This window comes from Budorcas taxicolor, chromosome 10, assembly GCF_023091745.1.
Source record: "Budorcas taxicolor isolate Tak-1 chromosome 10, Takin1.1, whole genome shotgun sequence".
Classification (NCBI taxonomy): Eukaryota; Metazoa; Chordata; class Mammalia; order Artiodactyla; family Bovidae; genus Budorcas; species Budorcas taxicolor.
This window is the reverse complement of record NC_068919.1, coordinates 87,621,274-87,642,808: the sequence shown is the minus strand read 5'-3', so window position 1 is coordinate 87,642,808 and position 21,535 is coordinate 87,621,274. Positions and strand designations below refer to the sequence as shown.

General features: G+C 45.2%; 1 protein-coding gene across 1 annotated transcript in view; it reads right to left on the bottom strand.

The window, feature by feature from the left end:
- Nucleotides 1-21,535, bottom strand: part of NRXN3 (neurexin 3) — a 1,753,959-nt gene that overhangs the window by 1,688,133 nt on the left and 44,291 nt on the right. Inside the window, exons 3-4 of the mRNA XM_052647275.1 lie at nucleotides 7,216-7,245; nucleotides 4,353-4,364 (exon numbers count right to left, since the gene is read on the bottom strand). Coding sequence (XP_052503235.1) covers nucleotides 4,353-4,364; nucleotides 7,216-7,245 — 42 coding nt within the window. The remainder of the gene's footprint in view (nucleotides 1-4,352; nucleotides 4,365-7,215; nucleotides 7,246-21,535) is intronic.

Below are 21,535 nucleotides of genomic sequence, written 5' to 3'. Positions count from 1 at the left end.
CTCTGGCTTATCCTGAGGCTCTTGTGACAGTGGGCACGCATTCCTGAATAGCAGCAATCAGCTGGGGCGGAATAAAGACTTGACGGAATTTGCGCTTTCCCGTTTGCCACAATCCCCACCACTGCCTCCTGTTCATCTTAGACTAGGACTTTGCTTACCATATGATCTGCTCCTTGATAATATTGGTCAAGCCCCTGTCAGCATTTGAATCTACTACACCTATTCCAAGTTCAGTTTCAAGGGAAAGTTTTTGGCAATCGAACCCAGGATACGCAATCCCCAACTAAAAAGTAAAGGGGGATAGAGGCCAAAACACACTCTAAACATTTAAACAAAGGCAGTCAAAATCAAGTCCAAAAAGTTGACCAAGGTTGCTGAAGAACTCCTTCCATCAGCTACTTCTAGTTAAAAGTCACGTTTGCTCCTGGCCCAGAGCAGCCCAGTGACCTCCTGAATGTGGCAAATATTGTTATGGCCTAAACATCCTGCTCAGTTTTATAGATTTAACTTCATAGTTGTTTCCACTACACGTTCACTGCTTCATCACTCAGTTTTAAAACCATGACAAAATCTGAGGCATTCTTTTCTCTTATAAACTCCTGAGAAAAAGTCCAAAGACCTCTCCCACATTTACTCTGATGCCCTTTGCACATACAGGGCCAAGAGATGGCCTGGGTGAGGAGGGACCTAGACTCAGAAGGTCTGGCCTCACTCTATGGCCCGCCAGGGCTCCTTTATTCTGTTGGTGGGTAAGAGGGTAATGAAAAGGACCACGGTTCTGTCCACAGCTCTGGACACAGTACCGAGCTGCCTGCAGTATGGGTACAAGGTTCTTTTGGGATGGGATAACTGACCCACATCAAGTCTGATTTAGGGCAGGTACTTCGTAACAGAAACACAAAGTCTGGAGGACCTAGAAAGCTTGAGCTTTAAAGGGAGAGAGGGGGAGAAGGGTGACCCGAGGCCATTCGGAAAAGAGACCAGAGCTGGAGTGAAAGCCTGAGGCAGGAAACCATAGTGTGGATTCAGGCAGAGTGAGCTGTTGACTTTAGGAGACGGAGGCCGGGCAGGGGTGGGAGTGCAGAAAGGGCTATGTTATTGTGGAAAATAAAGCTGGGAAGGCATGTTGACAATTATACAACAAGAATCCACCAAAAGCTTCTGAGCAGATGAGCTACATGATCCGATTTAATTTTAATTTTGCTTTATTTTCACTTTTAGGAAGATGACGGACAGCAGGATAAGAGGGATTAGAGATTTTGAGTCTGTTCACAGTATAACCTCCTAGGCTGGACCCATCTGGACATTAAAAAATGAATATGTTTGTCTTCAACATACTTGTGATCTAGTGGAGTGGAGTAGTCTAATTTCCAAATAAGTTTAGTGTAAGATATTAAAAAGATACATGGAAGGAGAGCTCATATCTAAACAGAGCTTAGCCTATCTAAGTATGCAGAGCATTCGTAACATCAACTGGAAATAAAATCTAGGTATGATTTCAGTGGGCAGAAACAGGAGAGGAGGAGCTCTTACAGAGGAGAGGAAAAAATAAGTAAAACTAAGAGACAAGGAAAGGTCCAGTAAGATTACTTGGTACACTATATTTGGCAATTTTGCATCAAAGATTAGCAGGTTAAAGGTAAACAAGGCCATATCAGGGATGGCTTTGAAAGTGAGATGGTTAATCCTGAACTCCACATGGAGAGCAGAATTTGGGCAGACTGGGGGAAAACAAAGACCAACTAGGTTAGGGCAACCATCCAATAAGGGCTAACTGGGAACTGAGCTAGTGTGTCAAAAAGAGATGCAAGAGACACTCTGAAAAAGAGTCTCAACAAGCTGTCTTAACATCAGCTGGGAATAAGAAAGTTCAAGAAGGAAAAAAAAAAAAAAAGCAATTGCTGAGTTCAAGCCCAGGTGTTAAGGAAGATGGGGAAACCATTAACAAAATTAGAGAATCTGGTTTGTGGCCAGATGGTGCCAAGGTTGACTTGAAATATTCAGGTGACAGAACATTTCTGCGGACATATGTTATGGAGAACAAACACAAGTGGCCAGTTGGAATGTAAGCCATGCTGGTGCCAGGGAGGTAGTTGAGAGGCATACCCATGGAGGTCATCCTTGGATTAAAGAGAAGCCATATAAAGCAGTGGCTAGGTACTCAGATTCTGAGTTTCATTGCCACTTACAGCCATCTGACTCAAGATATTTAGCTCTCTGAGCCTTGTTCTACTTGCCCATATAGCTAGGATAAACATCATCTACCTCATAAGACAGTTGCAAGTATTTACTGTGGAAAAGAGTCTAAAGCTCAAGACACAATGGCTGGCCACATAGGAAATGATCAGTGTTAGCAGCAGGGGCCAGAGAAGGATCAGTTCAGTTCAGTTCGGTCGTTCAGTCGTGTCCGACTCTTTGCGACCTCATGGACTGCAGCACGCCAGGCCTCCCTGACCATCACCAACTCCTGGAGCTTACTCAAACTCATGTCCATTGAGTAGGTGATGCCATCCAACCATCTCATCCTCTGTCGTCCCCTTCTCCTTCTGCCTTCGATCTAGAGAAGGAGCTTACTCAAACTCATGTCCATTGAGTAGGTGATGCCATCCAACCATCTCATCCTCTGTCGTCCCCTTCTCCTTCTGCCTTCGATCTAGAGAAAGATACCCATGTGCAAAATCTAAAAACACGAAAGACATCTATCTCATGGGATGTTTTAGGGCAGTGGTCCCCAACCTTTTTGGCACCAGGGGCAGGTTTCATGGAAGACAACGCTTCCACAGACTGTGCGGGGGTTTGGGATAATCCAAGTGCATCACACTTATTATACACTTTATTTCTATTATTGCTACATCAGCTCCACCTCAGATCATCAGGCATTAGATCCCAGAGGCTGGGGACCCCTATTTTATGCAATTAGGCAAAGAAAAAGAGAGAGGTCTAGGGGTTGGATACAGAACCACGTGCTTCATAAAGGTTGTGTCCTGGGCACAGAGTGCTGATTTTGACTGTGAAGAGATCACTAGAAGCCCCTGGCTGAATACAGTAAGTAGAGAAGCAGAGGGGGTGGCTAGATATACCTTTTCAATCATTATTCCTCTTCCTTATCCCCCTCTCCCACCTCTTTAAGCTCATAAGAGGGTAAGGTTCCCCAGAGCAGAGTTCTGAGACTCAATCCACCTGTGATTAGCAGAAAAGAAATAGGCAATCAACCAACCCCAAAGTGAAAGGACTGAACTGCTTCCAAGGTAACCATACGTAACTTTTAAAAAATCCAGAGGCATGAAATTCAAATGAGATGGCCAGTTCACAGACTAGTCATCAAATTAACATTTTCAGTATCCTGTCAGCCCCATCTTTCTGCAACATCCTCAAGCCGGAACTCACATTCCCTACTTCTGTTATTTGCCAGTCTTTACAGGAAGCAGTGGCGCACGGCTGCACAGAGATAGGGGCTGGGGAGTCAGAAAGGGAAAGAGAAGAACTGAATACAAATACATATTTATAATTTATCAATTAGCCTCTCCCTTCAGTTCTGAACAGCTAATCCAATTTGAGCTAGTGAGCTAGGTTCTCTGGGCTCGGGTCTCTGACAGCTTTGATTAGGAATGGATGAGTGAACTGTGGTACCCAAAGGTGTGAAGCAGTGAAAGGCATGTCAGAGCATCGGAGAGAGTGCATTGACTCAGCGCCCCTCCTTTTCGCAGCTTACCCCGCAAAAGGTGGACCTGCTAAGTTAAAATCCAGCGTTGTCTCTCCACTTTCTCCTTATGACGTAATGCATTATCATTGGATCCACGGTCAATGGATTCCTATGTTCTTCCACACCCCTAGTCCCACCATTCTTACCTTATCATACTGAGTCAGAAAACTGTTATTTCCCCCCCAAAATACAAGAGATACAACACAGACCACAGATATTACCCAAATTTCAAATTTTATACAATTTCCAGTAATTCACCAATCCTCTCCCCATTCTCATCTATCACCCTGAATTCAGTTATTGCCAGGTCATGGAAACACTGGCAGGTCATTTCGCATCTTTCTTGTGCCCTCAATATGTTTACTGGAGGGGATCTTAGAATACCCTAAGTTAAGTAAAATATATCTTCCCCACAGTGCACAAGCACCTTCAGACAGAAACAGCACACCATACTGGGAAGGCTCATTAGAGGAAGGCAGGCCAGCTCAGAGCATTCCCCAACCATCAATCATGAAATACTCAAAGTTGTTGTTTAAAACACCATTATAATCTGGACTGTATTCATTAGAATCAACCATTTCTTGGGGATATATGAATATTTCAGAAGGCAAATGGATAGTTATAATGATAAAAATAAAATGATCTCTACCTTTACTTCTACCTACAGAAATGAAGGTCCAATGAGGTAGAAGAAGCATGGTGTCCACCATGGAGGCGGCAAGAGAGAGAAAGAGAGAGCAGGGAGAGCAAAACATCAGCATGCTGCAGACGCACAAAGGAGTGTAACACCCATAACAAAACCCACAACAGCAATGGCAACAGCACACAACCTTGAGGAGGCAGCACAACACAAAGGCAGAATGTGAAGCTTAGACAGCGTGACCAACACGCGTTTAAGCTTTTCCCCGTGAGCCTTTCTCAAGTCCCATTCTTAGAAACGTGGCCAAGTCTGCATGCAAAGCACCGCGTAGCCTCACGTGTGTGAAACCACATGCGCTTAGCCAGACTAAGACTGTTCAGGCAAAGTTTCAGAGAAGCCAAGTTCTCCTGTGTCTTCTCAACGGTAATATGAGTCATGAGGATCCAGAGTGCAACGTGCATGTCCAGGTGGTACGCACACAACATACACAAGGATTTCCACATACGTTTCTAGGGATCAAAAACAAATCCTGGAGAGTCAGTTAAGAACCAGACAGAATTCTCTTTCTTGCACGTTGAAGGAATAAGGAATAGGAAGGGAGGTAATCATCACAAGGGCAAGAATGGACAAGGGGTGGGAAATGAAAAAGAATGAGGTGGGGAGGGATGGGGTCAAAGGACCTTCTTAAAAAACTTAAACTGAAAAATTGCACCTTAAAATCTTAGTGGCTCTGACCACCCGGAAGAATTCCGCATCCTTTCTTGAAAATCTTTCTAAAGAGGGATTCACAATACCCGTGTTTGTCACTATCTCATTGCCTAGACTCTTTTTCTAGAAGTTTTCTGACTTAGCCCTGCCCCCCAGAGCACATGTCCGTGGGTGTGTCTGAATTCTCTACTCATATGCTTCAGTGCTGGGCAAGAAGTTGAATAGTAGGTGGAAAAGTGGGGAAGGTACACAACAGAGGTTCTCCAGATACTTTCCACACCAGGGTTGGAATTTAGCCCCCCAAAATGCCTGTGCAGCATCAGTGGGTTGAAATAAGTCAAGATTAAAGAGGTCACCACCAGCCTATCTCATCAACTTAGACTCTACCCTATGACATAAGGCATATGAATACCCTCAGATCTCCAAGCCACTAGAAAAGCTAGGACTCTTAAAGGGCAGCTGGGAGGACGAAATGAGAAAATGTAGAAGCATCTTCTCATGGGGACTCTGAGGGCCTGCTTTTTCCGGTGGACCCTATTATCAAAGCGGGGCCACCGAATTCTAGCATTCATAGAGTGTGGGTCATCGCACTCTGTAGAGATATGCATAACTCTCTCAAACTATCTGGATACACTTGGTCGACACAAAGAGTGCTCCTTGCTCATACTCACCTCGTGGTAACCTGCTGTGGGGAGACAGCTTCCCTCACTCACCTACAAGAATGGAGAGGCTTCACCCCAGCCTCTTGCTGGAGAATTCACCTGACCCCCTCTAGCTCTGTTCCTTGACATCTGCTCTATACGAGATCGTGTCTTCACTGAAATGTCCAATTTCCACGTCATGGGTCGTGACTCAGGTCTAGAGGATACAGTTTTATTGGGAAAGGACTTCTGTGCTCAATAGAAGCACAGAAGTCCTGCCTTATCAAGTCACCTGCCCACCTCCGCAGCTACCTGGACAAAACTTCCCCCAGACCTGGGTGGTTCCTTGATTTGGTCATATACTCCTCTTTACACCAACACTGTCTGATGAATCCTGTGTAAGAAAATGGGGGGGTTGGGGACGGGGCAATTGCCCTTCAGTGCCGCCCCACCCTCCTCAAAAGATCAAGGAAAACAGCAGCACATGGAAATACACCTCCTCCCCTTCTCTTTGGTCCTTGAACAAAGGCACTGAGTCCCATGTGTATTTTGAAAAGAAATAGACAAAAGAAATTAAAGTACAGTCTTTCGGTGTCAGGGCCAGGCCAGGTAGACCAATCTTGCAATCACCCCAAAACGCAGAAGAAACACAATAGTAGCAATTGAGCAGTGACGAAAAAGACAATTTGAAGTAGGCTCAGTTCTTGAATCCTGATTTCGGCTGATAATATGGAAAATTTTTATTTAGGAGAAAAAGGCTTCATTCACAGCCCACCCTGTGCTTAGCTGAGCTGAATTTCCTGCACAGTTCATTCCCTGCATAATTGAATATTTTAGGTTGCAGATGCGGAATTTACAGATCTTTATATGCAGTTTTCTTCAGGGTGTATAATGAGTTAGAACCCTGCCATCAGGACATTAGCATGTTCTTTCAGTGGTTTTTGCTTTTATACAAAACTGAAAACAGTCAAATCCCCAAGGGCTTCCTTTGACCACTGGAGGTTGCAGGGTGGGGGTGGGTAGTGGCTAGGGCTGAAAGTCATTACAATGGGCAAGGGGATGGAGGGGAAGACAAAAATCAAGCCTTTACTCAGAGTGAAATTCAGAGAAGCCCAACGCCTCTCCCCCAACCTGGGGCCCCAGCGTGAGGCTTAGGGAAGAAGTTAACCGCTCTGGTGCTCTGAAATTAGCTTCATTCACCCCCATTATCGACACCGCCATGGCTTGTTTCACGCTTCTCTCTGGGAGGCAGCCCAGCAGGGCCAGCGCCCAGGATGACAAATGGGGGAGTGGAATGGAGAAGCCAAGGCGATGATGGGGGGGCAGGGGGAACCTCGATGCAATGGGAAAGGTGCCCCCCACCCCGCCCCACCGCAGGGTGGCCCAGCTCCCAGCCTGGCCCCTGGCAGGAGAGACAGGCAGCAAACGGCCTGCCGGGGATGATGCGGGCTCTCAGCGACCAGCCAGAGGCACGAAGGCAAGCAGTTCAGGCAGCTGCAGCACCGTGAGCCCAGAGCACCTACCTTGTTCACTCATCATGAGGTGGGAGAGGCCTTGAAGGAGGAGGAGAGGAGAGGGGAAGGAGAAAAGAAAGAAGACAAAGTTAGAACCCCACATGGAAGGCCATCGCCTCTTAATGCCCGAGCAGGAGTGGCAGGGGGCATCCACATGTGCGCAGAAGCATGCAACAAGCCCTGAGACGCAGGGCAGGTTGTGTCCAGGGCCATCCAGTTCAAGGACAGCCTTTTGTTTGCTGAACCTGCGGGCCGCATCGCCACTGATCTATGCAATAAGTAGGATTTGAGACAAATCTACGAAAGATTAGGTCCCTTGGGAAAGAGACTCCAGATGTGGGCAAAATAGGTTTCTTTCTTTCTTTTAAAAAGCTTGCAATAGTAATTAATATGTGATCACTGCAGAAACTTTGGAAAATTCAGAAGGGAAAGAAATCAGTTGTAATCTCGCATCCAGAGTTTACCATCCAACACTGAGCACCCTACATACAGTAGTCTTTTCTACAAAAATTGAACCACACTGAACATACCACATGGGTGCCTGCTTTCAAGAGTTAGACAGCTTGAAACATCTCCATATGATCCTGGCCTTCACCCACTGATGACCACATCCCACCAACTTTTCCTAGAAAGTCCCTCATGTTTGATCACAGAGGCCTAGCCGAGCACTGAAAGGATGAAAGAAGGTACACAAAGTCCCAATAAATAGCACAACCTCTCGCTATGTGCTTACGGAAGTCAAACAAGGCTCTTAAGAACTCATTACTTCAAGGGAAGCATAAGCCCTGATAAACCTATTAAAAGAAAAGATTTCCAACCAGTAGCCAACTGTGCTGGCTATCTGCTCTTCCATTGCTTTTATTATTGCTCGAGCTATTTGGAGATCCTTTCCCCAGAGTAAAATTCAGGGATATAGGGGATTAATAAAGGAGAAAAATCTCTAAAATATGGAAATCTCTAAATGTTTTTGGAGATTACTAGAGATTTAGAAAAGTAATCAGAGGCAAAATATGGGTCAAGCAACTGACTTTTTAAAGATCAATGATATATTAAATACATAGATACACCATGTGCCATAAATGTCATGGAGGCATTTTTTTCAACAAATTTCATTAAACTATAGTCATATTTTAAATGCACATTTCTGACATTCATTTCTCAAGGCCTGGCATATTAGTACCCATGGAGGAATGGAATCATGCCAAAGCAAGTCATTCTCATAATATGCTTTATTTAAAAAATTAACTATTGGTCTTTTTTAGGAGGGGATAATAAGAAAGAAGAAAGGGCACTAGATTTGACTAAGAAACCCCGGCAGAAGTGACTGTTCATAAAATGCCTGGAGTTTCTGGATCAAGCCATAGCCTTCAGCATTCAAATCAAGCACACTAAGAGGGAGGGTCTGAGGCAGACAGGTGGGGCATGGAAGAAGAGGAATAGGAGGAGCATAGGTGTGTGAAGTCACAAGACAGTTGTCACCATTAAGAAATGAGAATAAGGAGGATCTAAAGAGATCCCTAAGATGGGGGTTGAAAATAAAAGGGCAATAGTACTATATTTGGAGAAGGCAATGGCACCCCACTCCAGTACTCTTGCCTGGAAAACCCCATGGACAGAGGAGCCTGGTAGGCTGCAGTCCATGGGTTCCTTAAGAGTCAGACACGACTGAGCGACTTCACTTTAGCTTTTCACTTTCACGCATTGGAGAAGGCAATGGCAACCCACTCCAGTGTTCTTGTCTGGAGAATCCCAGGGACGGGGGAGCCTAGTGGGCTGCCATCTATGGGGTTGCATAGAGTTGGACACAACTGAAGTGACTTAGCAGCAGCAGCAGCAGCAGCAGCAGCAGTATTTTATGCACTTGAAGTATAAATGCTAGAGTAGATCTTAAGTGCCTTCACCATAAAAAAGAAATGGTAACTATGTGATGAAGTGAAGGTGTTTGTAACATGTAAGCGTATTTAATTAAAAGTTTATATGTTAAGTTTACACAAAGTTATATGTCAATTATCTCAATAAAGCCGGGGGAAATATTTTTATTTACTCATTTTTTTATTCTGTTAAATGGGACTATTTTTTTTTACCATTTAAATCTTTTATTTTATATTGGAGTATAGCAGATTAACAATGTTAATAGACTTCAGTGGACAGCAAAGGGATTCAGCCATACATATACATGTATCCACGGGGGAGATATTTTTTTAAATGAAAGGACAAATATTTACTGCAAGTGAAGAGGAAATGGGACACTTGATAGTGAGAAGGTATTCAAAGCCCGGGAGAAACCCCTGGAGTTGGGCCCCATGTATGTACCACATGTGCTTCTTTAAAGCAGTGTTTCCCAGAGCACATTTCACTGACCACCTGCATTAACCACCTGCGGATACTTACTAACAGCGACGTTCCTGGACCCCACCCAAGTCCCAGTGAGTTTGAATCTCAGGGAGGAGTTGGGGAGGGACCTGAATTTTAAATAAGTTGCACTAGTAATTCTCACGCTCACTAGAACTTGCGAGCTACTCCTCTAGAGTGACATATAAATCAAATTTCGGTAAATTAAACTGTGTGATAACTGCACTAAGAGGAACTGGATAGTTATGGAACCCTACGGTGGATCTATGTACTTATCAGGTTTTATTAAGCCACATATGTAGTTGCAGTCTTGTGTTTCAAATGAAATGTGCATATTCTTTAACGTATAAAAAATCTGAACTAGAAATATTAGGCCAGGAATGTAAATCTGGGATCTGATGTGTTGCAGGCAACAAAGCAAAACAGACGGAAGCACGTGTAAAAGGAAATGGCACAAGACAGGGGAGAAAACTATAACCATAACGTGGCTTGGGTTTTATTTTGCTTTTTGAGAAGGGGATTTTAATCCACTTTCATGAGCTTTTACATTAGTATCTCCTCTTATACAAATCTACCCCCGAAGATTGCAGAATTAAGAACTGGAAACCAGGAATTCCAGAGGGTCTAGGTCTATTATGAAACTGTTTCTCCCCTTCCTTCCACTCCCAAACACTCCTACTTGCTGTAAAAAGACCTCAAGTCCCCGCCAAAAGTAAATGGAAGAAATGACAGTCCAAGGACTCCAGTACCTGCTATATGTAAACACTGCGTAAGGTAGTGAGAGGCAAGCAAGTGTGGTACAATGCTGCCAACCTCTACGAGTTTAGAGTCTAACTGGGAAGGTGTGTGCATGTGGGTTTATATTTACACACATACAAAGTCATATATAGACATATATACACATGGGGTACCTGACAGTGAAGGATAGGGGTTAAGATCAAGGACTTCAAATTTGAATCCCACCTTCGTTATTTTCTAGTTTGTGACACCAGGAAAGTTGCTAAACATCTCTGTTCCTTGACTTCCCATCTGTAAAATTTGGATAATTATCACGCCAAATCCAAAGTTTATTTTCAGGATTAAATAAATGAATGTATGTAAAGCAGGGCCTATACATGCTAAGGGCTACATAAGAATTACTGCTGTTATTTTTAGGCTGTAAAAATATACTGACGTGTGAGACAACACGAAGCCTAGTGCCTGACACACAGGATGTACTCAGTGTGTATTTTGTGAGTGAATGAGGAATGATTGATGGGTAATTGTTAAGTGTCAAACAATTGATTCAGACAGAAATATCCGAAAGGATTGTGAGGAGGTGGGTGCCCTGGGGGTACAGCAGGAGTTTCTGGAGGAAAGTGGGATTTAAAATACATCTTGGAAGATGGTTTAGGATTGAGAGTGATGAAGGACATTCCTGGTAACACCACTAGCTCCCAAGACCACTAACTGCTTTTCCAAGGATTTTCCTGTCGCCTTTCTGGAATACCTAGGACACTGCCAGGCACATGGTAGGTATGTAATAGATGCTGTAAAAATAACAATGAACACATACAAATGTGTTCCTTCACAGAAGGAAGAAGTGAAAGGTGATCTTAAGGACCACTGTATGAAGGCCTGGAGTTTCCAGGGAAGGAGAAAGGATTTGATCTTGCAGCTGATGGGAGATACGGGCAGGAGAATGCCCTGGGGAAAATGATGTTGGGGAAGATCACGTTGGCAATGGTACAGACAGGATGGATTAGAGGGAAGACAGACAGAGGCACAGAGATCTGTCATAGGCAGAGGGCCAAAATTAATATCGAGGCAGCAAGAAGGAAAAGGGGAAAAGGATTCAACAGGCTTTGGGTGACCCATGAGATGCTTCAGGGGAGGAACGGATGGCAGACTGAGTGAGGCGCTGTCAGAGACAGGAAGGTGGGATGGAGTTGGGAGATGGATCTGGAATGAGGGTGATAATGAATTCTGTTTTAGGCATGATAAGCTGGAGAAACAGAAGAATCACTGAAGCAAAAAGTCTAACGTGCATTTAACATTAAAGGAGTAAGGTCTTCAAGAGAGTCAGGACAAATGTTAAAGTGTATCACCTCCCCTTCTTGGAAGAGAAGGGTCTGTGCCCATATAAGTGAATGAAGCCTCAAATAAAAAGGGGCAAGAGCCCTGAGTCTTAATCTGGGAGGGATGGGATTATTAAAGCATCCCAGAGTTTTTTTTTTTTCCATGCATATTCCAACATTAAAGTAAAATTTTACATTCAAAAAGAAAAAGGAACTATATGGCTTTCCAATATAGATACAGAAAAATAATGCTAAAAAAAAAAAAAAAGAAAGCCTTCACTGAGGATATAATTAGCAAGGAAGGAAAAGCAATCTATGCTAGCTGTGTGTTATGTGTGTGGCTGATGAGAAAAAGAGGAGGGGGGCTTCTTGTTAATCTCAGAGAGGGAAGGTCAGCCACAGCCCCTCAGACCACACATCTGGCCCTGGCACTAGCACCTAGCTGGACTTGGAGCTCGGCATTTAATCTGAGCCTGATATTCAAGGGATGCTGAAAGACAAGACACGGGCTGGACCAGGGGGCTGAGGGAAGCAAAGGAAAACCCACCACATTTGCCCAAAACAATCCCACCATCAGTTTTGGATTTCAACAGATCTTCAATAAACCTTCAAAAGCCAACTCCCTAAAATTTCATCTAAGGAGGGCAAGAAATAGGGACTGGCCTAGGATGAGCCTCTGATCGTCAGAATATGGAGAATTTTCTATACAGAGTTCTTATGGAACGATGATGCCTTTAAAAAAAGATTATAAAAATTAGAAAGCAACTGAAAGGTCTCCTAGCTAGATGTCACACTCTGTCAAAGTGCTACCTAGCTGGGTTCAGGGACCATTCTGGATCCTATGAAGATGTCTGATATTTTTCACTCTTTCTCCCTGGAGGAGGACATGGTAATTTCTAGTGCTGTCTACCTCACTTTCTGTGCCTATCTCTCTGTGGTTCACGGGCTTCCCAGGTGGCGCTAGTGGTAAAGAACTCGCCTGCCAATCAATGCAGGAGACACAGGTTTGATCCCTGGGTCAGGAAGATCCCCTGGAGGAGGGCATGGCAACCCACTTCTGTATTCTCGCCTGGAGAAGCCCATGGACAGAGGAGTCTCACAGATCATGGTCCACAGGGTCAAGAACAAGAAGAGAAAAAGATTGCCAAAAGGTAAGTCACAGAAAGTAGAAAGTGCCTTAGAACAGGCTGCATCCTATTATATGCAAAATACACATACGGTCCTCTAAACTATGTTACACCTTTTGGGAAAATCCCTGTGGAGGTAGGTGCAGCTGGGGAGAATGGAATGGCTACAAAAGCAAAGTCATCTGTAAGCAGCTGTGGCCATTATGAAGCCTGTCATGAAAATGACTAATACAGAGAAAAGAGACCATTTACTGGAACAGGCAAGGAAGATGAAGCCAGAAGTGGAAGGCCTTCATCACTGAAGCTAATACTGTCTCCCCCTCAAACCTGTAATAACCCACTCCCCTCTGACAGTTTTTAATCCTCCTTCCTTCCTTCATTCTGGCTGAGTAACTGGAGAAAGTATTTCATGGGAGGGAGGAAGTCATTCATGGGGGAGGAGAAAAGATTTGGGAAGGAAAAAAAGCAAGTTATCTCTGCCAAGACTTCTCTCTCATTCACTTGCAGGATAACTTTTCTCCCCCTGTAAAATCCACACATATCATCTCTTTTTCCATACTGAAGTGGAGAAATGAAATGTCACTAATTGCTGTAAGTGCCAAGTGCCAATGTTGAATTTTTATGAAGCGACAAGGACTTTTAAAAAGAGTAATTACATAAAATCAAAAGGCAATAGAAACATCCACCCGATATTTCCGGAGGAGCTAAGGAGATGATGAAGGTAGCAAGGGGTGAGCCTTGACAAAGAGAGAAGCCCCCAGTGACCCTGTGTCTGCAGAGTGACCATGAATTCGGAAAAGAGAGAAGGGGAAAGAAAAAAATACACATTGTAGCATGTTAAGCACTTGAGAGGAAATTCAGTAAGCTTGGTAAAATGACAGAATTATAACAGTGACTAGTATTTGTTGACTGTTTAACATATACCAGACATGCTAAGTGTCATGTCATTAAACACATCTTTGTGGGAAAGGCATTGTTGTAATATAGATTTTACAGGTAAGGAAGCTAAGACCTACAGCCAAAATCCCACTACTTAGTAAGTGGTGAAATGCGGATGCTAAACCAGCAGATGGATTCTCCAGGCTGGATGATAACTGTGATAACTACTAGCTACCCTGTCTTAATTCAGTGCTGGTGGAGAAGCAAGAAGACCCATCTTGGACAATTCAGGACCAGAAAATAGTGCCTGGACACGAATTCAACTTCATTTATGATCCTGGTACAGCATGATTGAAGGAGCCCCCAGGGTAACTGTTTTAAATAACTAGCCACCCTCTCCCTCTCCTCAATCTCCATCCCCAGCTTCTACTAAAATATGAAGCTCTTCCCTTCCTGGGTCCTTTCTGGGGGTTATTAAGCCACTGCCCTCATTAAAATTCAACTCTGAACACAAACTGCACTCAGGCCCCTGTCATTGCAATGCGTTGTTCCTGAGGCCTTCGGGAAGCCAAGCTTAAGATTTTTCTTCAAAGACAGGAAGGACATGTGAGAAAGGAGGATGGAGACACACAGCCACAGGCTGAGGAAGTCTACCACCCCGGGCAGGAGGGGGGAAACAGGGGAAAGGCTGGAACCGGGGAGAAAGAAGCTTAAAAGGAAAGAGGCGGGGCCTGAAGGGAAACTCCACCCACTCCCACAGCTGCGTCTCAGACCAGCCCTTCCCCAGGCAATTCCCTGACCTGCGTCATGACCTGCGTCGTGGACTTCAGTTTCCTTGTCCTACCTGAGGCACTCCAGTGGCTTACAGCAGAGCGTTGACCTGCTTAGCATTTTGACAAATGACTTGGCTGAGAACATCCATGACATGCTGTCTGGATGCTGTAATGAACCAGAGCAGAAAGAAATATCTAACTCGTTAGCCTTGAGAATCAGGGTCCAAAAGATGTGAGCAGACAAAAGCGAAATTTAATTTTAAGGGGGTAAATAGAAATTGTGGCCCTTAAGCACAACCTCCCACATTCCCCACAAACTCTCAAATAAAATCACAAGTTAAAAGAAGGCACAAGTTCCACTTCTTCTCAGCACTGACTACCAAACTTAGGGTCTGGGTTCAGAGAACATTGCCATATATTAGGAGGGGCATTAACGAGGTGGGAAGGTTCATGGGAGAAGAATCAGATGGTAGGAGTTCCGAAAGCATGTCACGTGCAGAATGGCTGAAGGAATAGCTGTGTACAGCCCAAACATGAGAGAGCTAGCTAAGGACATGAGGGCTGCCTTCAAACACTTTAAAAGTTGCACATGCAAGTTAAAAGAGCAAGTACATTCAGCAAGATGAGGGTGGAATGATAAGGGAAGCGTCACTTGCCAGAATGCCACAGAAGAGAGTCATAGTAAGGTTTTAGAAGATAACTACCAACTATTCCAACTCCAAGACATAGAGTTTCTATGAACCAAGCTGACCTCTGAAGAGGCCAAGCAACTCCTTACTGAGATGAACCATATGAAACTGCTGATATTTGACTGGTTTTGACCTACAGAAACGACAATTTTCAATGGTCCAAACGGATATCCAGAGACCACCGCCCCTAATCAAAAAGGTAGTCATGAAACGAGGCTTTGCCGAATCACCCAGCAGCAGTTGTGAACTGGCACTGACACATGGGAGGTTCAACCGTTTACACCCATGATGCTGGCTTTTCCACAAGCCCTGCACAATACTAGGGACAGAGTGAACAGTTGGGCTGATGGTCGTGATGGCTTCCAGAGGAACACCTGTTGCTAGTTCTCTAGGGCAGGTGCTTCTGGGTGGGTCCTTCCGTGATGCCACCACATTCCATCCTCACCACTAAGCCCTGGGCAGGATGTTACTATATTAGCTCACTCACTATTTGCCTCTAGACCAACTCTGCTCTTACAGCATGGTGCCTGGACTGAACAGAAAATATTTCTTCAGAGGCACCCATGAGTCACCCATGGCATCTATATGGCATAGCCACAGGGAAGAAGAAAAAACATCTGCAGCAACCTTCTAGTCTACCTGGGAGTGTGGGGTGGGGGGGCAGGGGGATGGAGGAGGGGTGGGGTTTCTTTTTCATGCATACCATAAAAGAAAGAGAGAGAAAGTCAAGCATGTCACTCCAAGGGTTAAAAGTGAAGTCGCTCAGTCGTGTCCGACTCTTTGCCACCCCACGGAATATATCTTACCAGGCTCATCCATCCATGGGATTTTCCAGGTAAGAGTACTGGAGTGGGTTGCCAATGCCTTCTCCAGGGGATCTTCCCAACCCAGGAATCGAACCTGGGTCTCCCACATGGCAGGCAGATGCTTTACCATCTAAGCCACCAAGGAAGCCCCTAAGGGGTAAAGCATCAGCAGTTATGGCTTCTAGAAAAGACTCTTCCCGAAGAAGAGAAAGTCCTTGCTCTCCAAATGTTATGAACTTCTCTAAAATAGGTCTTTATTCAAGAGTGACATGAAGCTGGAAAGGACTTCGGATATGTTAAATGAAATAATTGTGTCCAATTCGGCCACGGTGTGCTGGATTTTAAAAATCCAGGGATGAATTTGACAAAACCAAAGCATGGCCCCACGTCTAAGTCAAATACACCAACTGCACACATACAGAAAAGGGGAAGAAATGGCTTAGCAGCAGTACATGTGAAATAGTAAAAGTTTTCAGTGATGTTAAGTTCAATTTAATACTGTAGTCATTATATAAAAATAAGGTCATTAATAGATGTAGGAAGTCTAGAAAAAAGGAGCAGTGTAACACGGACTGGTTGCAACATGTCCATGAACCCGTATGTGGTGTGGGCAAGGATGCAAAGAAAACTGTCATTTTTCAGAGAACAATGACCTGGATGAAAGAACTTAAAACCCTTGTATGAAAATGCCCAACGAAACTAGAGATGTTTGGCCTTTAGAAGAGACAATCCTTAAAGACAAAAGCCCTGTCTTCAAACACTGGGAGTGTAATTAGATCTATTTTTTGTGTCTCCAAGGGCTGGAAGCAATACAGGTGATGAAAGCCATAGTGACTCAGAATAAAGAAGAGCTTGTGAACACTCGTGCTCTTAGAACGGAATGGCTAAAAGAGCAACGAGTTTCTTGTCACTGCAGGGGTTCAGGTCGGAATAAGCTCATACGGAAGAGATTCAAAACTTAGGTGCACAGAGAGCTCAGCAACTTTGGGTCCTTTCCATGTCTGAAATGCTGATTCTAATAACAAAGCTTATAAGCGCATATAGGATGCCAGGAAGTGGGGGTGCAGGCATGGATAAGTCTCTGTTCTCAAGAGTATGGCTCTCCCTGTCCTTCTAGAACCCACAGTGGCCAGTGTGGACACGTGGGGGACAATAAACAGCTGGCTATTGAATAGGGTATTATGAGGCAGGCTCTACTACCTCTGTGATCTAAGGTGCCAGGGGAACTCAGGCAAAGTGGGGATCATTCATCCCATCCTCCCTTCCATCATGGGAGGTATACAATAGTGGTTAATACTGATGCTTTCCAAGTCCCTTCACTTTCCTTGAAAACGTGGTTTTCAAACTTTGGTCCTATCAGATTACCTAGGAGCAATGTCTTACCTCAATTAGACTGGATCCCATTCATTAGCTTTCCAGGTGATTTTAACTGTTTTATTCTTTATTCGGCTACACAGGGTCTTCGTTGCAGCAGGCAAACTCTTAGCTGCAGGGATCTAGTTCCCTGATGAAAGATGGAACCAGGGCCCTCTGTGTTGGGAGTGCGGAGTCTTAGCCACCAGACCACCAGGGAAGTCCCCGGGTGATTTTCATGTTTACCATTGCTCTAAATAATCCAAAATCTGAATTCAAATCCCAGCCCTGTCTCTGGGATATTAAGCAAGTTAACTATTCTGTGCCTTTTCCTGTAAAATATCTGCATCTCACAGGTAGAATACCTTAGGATCACGGTGACAGTCACACGCAACCACACACAAAAAGCACTTCGCAGGGCTCACGGCACACAGGAGGGGCTGGGAAGCTTGTAGCCACTGCTGTTCCTCAGGAGACTGGCGTATCTAGGCCGTGTCTCCTCCACACCCCCACCCTCCCGTCTCTCGCCAACAGCACTTCTCCAGGAAGCCGGCAGCCCTAGCAGACCACCTGCCCAAGCATCCGCAGCTGCCTGCCTCCATGGCCACGGTCAGCTAAGCGACCCCACAAGGGCACCCATCGTCCTCAACACTCAGCTGCTAGCTCCTGAGGCCCAGCCCCACACACTGACTAGCTTAGCCCAAGTCCTTTCTAGACTTCTCGAGGCAGGTCATCAGAATGAGAGGGTCTCCGAGGCTGCCAAAAATAGGCTGGTGACTCAGCTGAGTTACGTGGATGTTCTGGGGCCTCCGTTTTCTCTCCTACACAAGGAAGAACTGGTCCAGAAGAGTTTCTCTTTGGTCTCACCAATGGCATTTTGAGCAGCGCAGTCTTCAAGTGAGACTCTCCCGTGTATTGCAGCACATTTAGCGTTGATTGGTCCTTCCTCCTAAATGCCACCAATGGCTCCTCATCACTGGCAGAGCAAATATCCATACCACACACGTGGCAGGGACAGTACTGTCCCACTGAGATGACAGGATCGCTTCCAGGCCTTTTCCAGCTCTGACCCTGCTCTCCAGAACAGAGAGACAAAGTGGACCACAGCCGGCACGCTGGTGAGCCTGACTTGCCGCGACAGTAAAGGAGGCAACTTGAAAAGGCTCTACAAAGAGGCGCCAGGGCCAAGCGATCTGCTTCTTCAAGTTAGCCAAAGCTGGAGGCACGCTGGGATGCGGCTCCTTACTCACACTTACTCATCAAGAACGGCCACGGGAGCCAAGGGGGTCTTCCCGGGCCCCAGCCGGGCAATTGGCTGGGAACTGAGCGCTGTTAGCCCAGCCAAGGGCCCCTTTCCAATCCAATTACGCACAGCAGCGCTGGATTTCCTATACCCCAGCCTCCACTGAGCTGAGCCCAAGAGATGGACCCTGAATAAACTCAGAAGGCGGAGTTACCTTCTGTCTCAGGGTGAGCCCCAATAAAAAGCAGCCTGTCTTTCAAAGGGACGTGGGGTAAAGTGAAAAGCTGATTCTGGAGCACTTTCATTGAACAAGCATTTACTCCATGCCTGTGATGTACTGGCGCTGTTCTAGGCCGAGACCATACGGTATGGGAGTGTACCTTCGTGGGGCGGACGCTCTAGGTGGAACTCCGTATGAGACATCCCCAGGGCCAGACACATCAGCATTTGCATCCTGCTCCACCACTTTTTACTGGGTGGGGCTGAAGAGTTAGCATTCCTGAGAGTCAGTTTGTTCTTGAGTGAAGTGGGTCTAATAACAGGATCTTGGACACGTCAAAAGAATTAACCGATAGATACGAAAACTTAGTACTTTAGTGCCCTGCTCAAAATACAAGCTCAATAAATGTCAGATGGTTTTCCTAATAAATAAGACAGAAAAGCAAATGGGACTGTTGCCCAAAGGAACAGGAAAGAAAAGACAAAAAATATACCAGGCAGCACTGGAGTTGGGAACTGCCAGTCTCTGGCAACGGAAGAGATGACATTTTCCTGAGTCCTTCTTCCCAAGGGGGCTCAGTTACTGGCCTAACCACAGATCCTCAGAATGAAAGAAACCTGATACCCAGAGAGGCTAATGATTTACCTAAGGCCCCACAACTCCTGGGGAAAGTGAGAGGCAAAGAGAGTCAGAACGACAAAGCAGAGATCTCAGACTGCATTTAAATCCTGATGCCTGCCCCACCTGCTTCTGGCCTGGGGCAAAGGATACAATGTTTTAAAGACCAATATTTTTCATCTGTGAAGGAGTGGAGGCCTGGCACGTGAGGGGCCCTCTCTACATATCAGTCCAATTTCCATCCTCTTACTGGGATGTCTTGTCCTCGCTTGACAGCAGTGGGGGCCAGGATCTAAGCTGGCGGGACCTCTTTACTGAAAGCATAAAGAACAGGACGGATGCGAGAAAGTGTGAGATGATGAGAAGATAGCAGTTTAGAGGGGTCTACAGCAGAGGAGAAGGGGGTGGCCGAGGATGAGATGGTTAGATAGCATCACTGACTCAGTGGACATGAGTTTGAGCAAACTCTGGAGACAGTGAAGGACAGGAAAGCCTGGTGTGCTGCAGTTCATGGGGTCACAAACAGTCAGACACGACTGAGTGACTGAACACCACAGCTGAGGAAGCATGCCTCTGAACAGCGAGGGGCACCAAGACACAGGCAAACGAACGTTTTATTTTGCTTTTAAATGTCTCTGAGCCTAAGTATTTCCAGCTGTAAAATGGAAACACAAGTGGAAAGAATCAAATGAGATAACTTACCATAGTAGCTTATTTATACATTGCTTACTCTGTGCCAGACACTGTTCTAAAGACTTGACTTTATCATTTATTGACTTTCAGTTCAGTTCAGTTCAGTTTAGTCACTCAGTCGTGTCCGACTCTTTGCGACCCCATGAATCGCAGCACGCCAGGCCTCCCTGTCCATCACCATCTCCCAGAGTTCACTCAGATTCACATCCATCGAGTCAGTGATGCCATCCAGCCATCTCATCCTCTGTCGTCCCCTTCTCCTGCCCCTAATCCCTCCCAGCATCAGTCTTTTCCAATGAGTCAACTCTTCTCATGAGGTGGCCAAAGTACTGGAGCTTCAGCTTTAGCATCAGTCCTTCCAAAGAAATCCCAGGGCTGATCTCCTTCAGAATGGACTGGTTGGATCTCCTTGCAGTCCAAGGGACTCTCAAGAGTCTTCTCCAACACCACAGTTCAAACGCATCAATTCTTTGGCGCTCAGCCTTCTTCACAGTCCAACTCTCACATCCATACATGACTACTGGAAAAACCATAGCCTTGACTAGATGGACCTTAGTCGGCAAAGTAATGTCTCTGCTTTTGAATATGCTATCTAGGTTGGTCATAACTTTTCTTCCAAGGAATAAGCGTCTTTTAATTTCATGGCTGCAGTCACCATCTGCAGTGATTTTGGAGCCCCCCAAAATAAAGTCTGACACTGCTTCTACTGTTTCCCCATCTATTTCCCATGAAGTGATGGGACCAGATGCCATGATCTTCGTTTTCTGAATGTTGAGCTTTAAGCCAACTTTTTCACTCTCCTCTTTCACTTTCATCAAGAGGCTTTTTAGCTCCTCTTCACTTTCTGCCATAAGGGTGATGTCATCTGCATATCTGAGGTTACTGATATTTCTCCTGGCAATCTTGATTCCAGCTTGTGTTTCTTCCAGTCTAGCGTTTCTCATGATGTACTCTGCATAGAAGTTAAATAAGCAGGGTGAGAATATACAGCCTTGACGTATTCCTTTTCCTGTGTGGAACCAGTCTGTTGTTCCATGTCCAGTTCTAACTGTTGCTTCCTGACCTGCATACAGATTTCTCAAAAGGCAGGTTAGGTGGTCTGGTATTCCCATCTCTTTCAGAATTTTCCACAGTTTATTGTGGTGGAGAGGTCTGACAGAATGTGGTCCACTGGAGAAGGGAATTTATTGACTTACTTGAGCTTATTTAATCTTCACAATAGTCCCATGAGATAGGTATTTGTTGTCCCCATTTTACAGATGAGGAATGTAGGGTCCACAAAGGAAAAGTTACCTGAACAAGCCATGCCGTGCTGGGATAGAGACAGGGTGTCAACCTGCCTCTGGCTCCAAGCCTATGCCCTAAGACAGAGGTGACAAACTTCCTCTGTAAAGGACCAGATAGTAAATCTTTTAGGTTCTGCAGCTCAGAGAGGTGTGTCTACATCATAGCAGCTCCCCTCTGCTTTTGAAAAGCAGCTACAGACAATACAGAAATGAACAAGTGGGCCTAGGTTCCA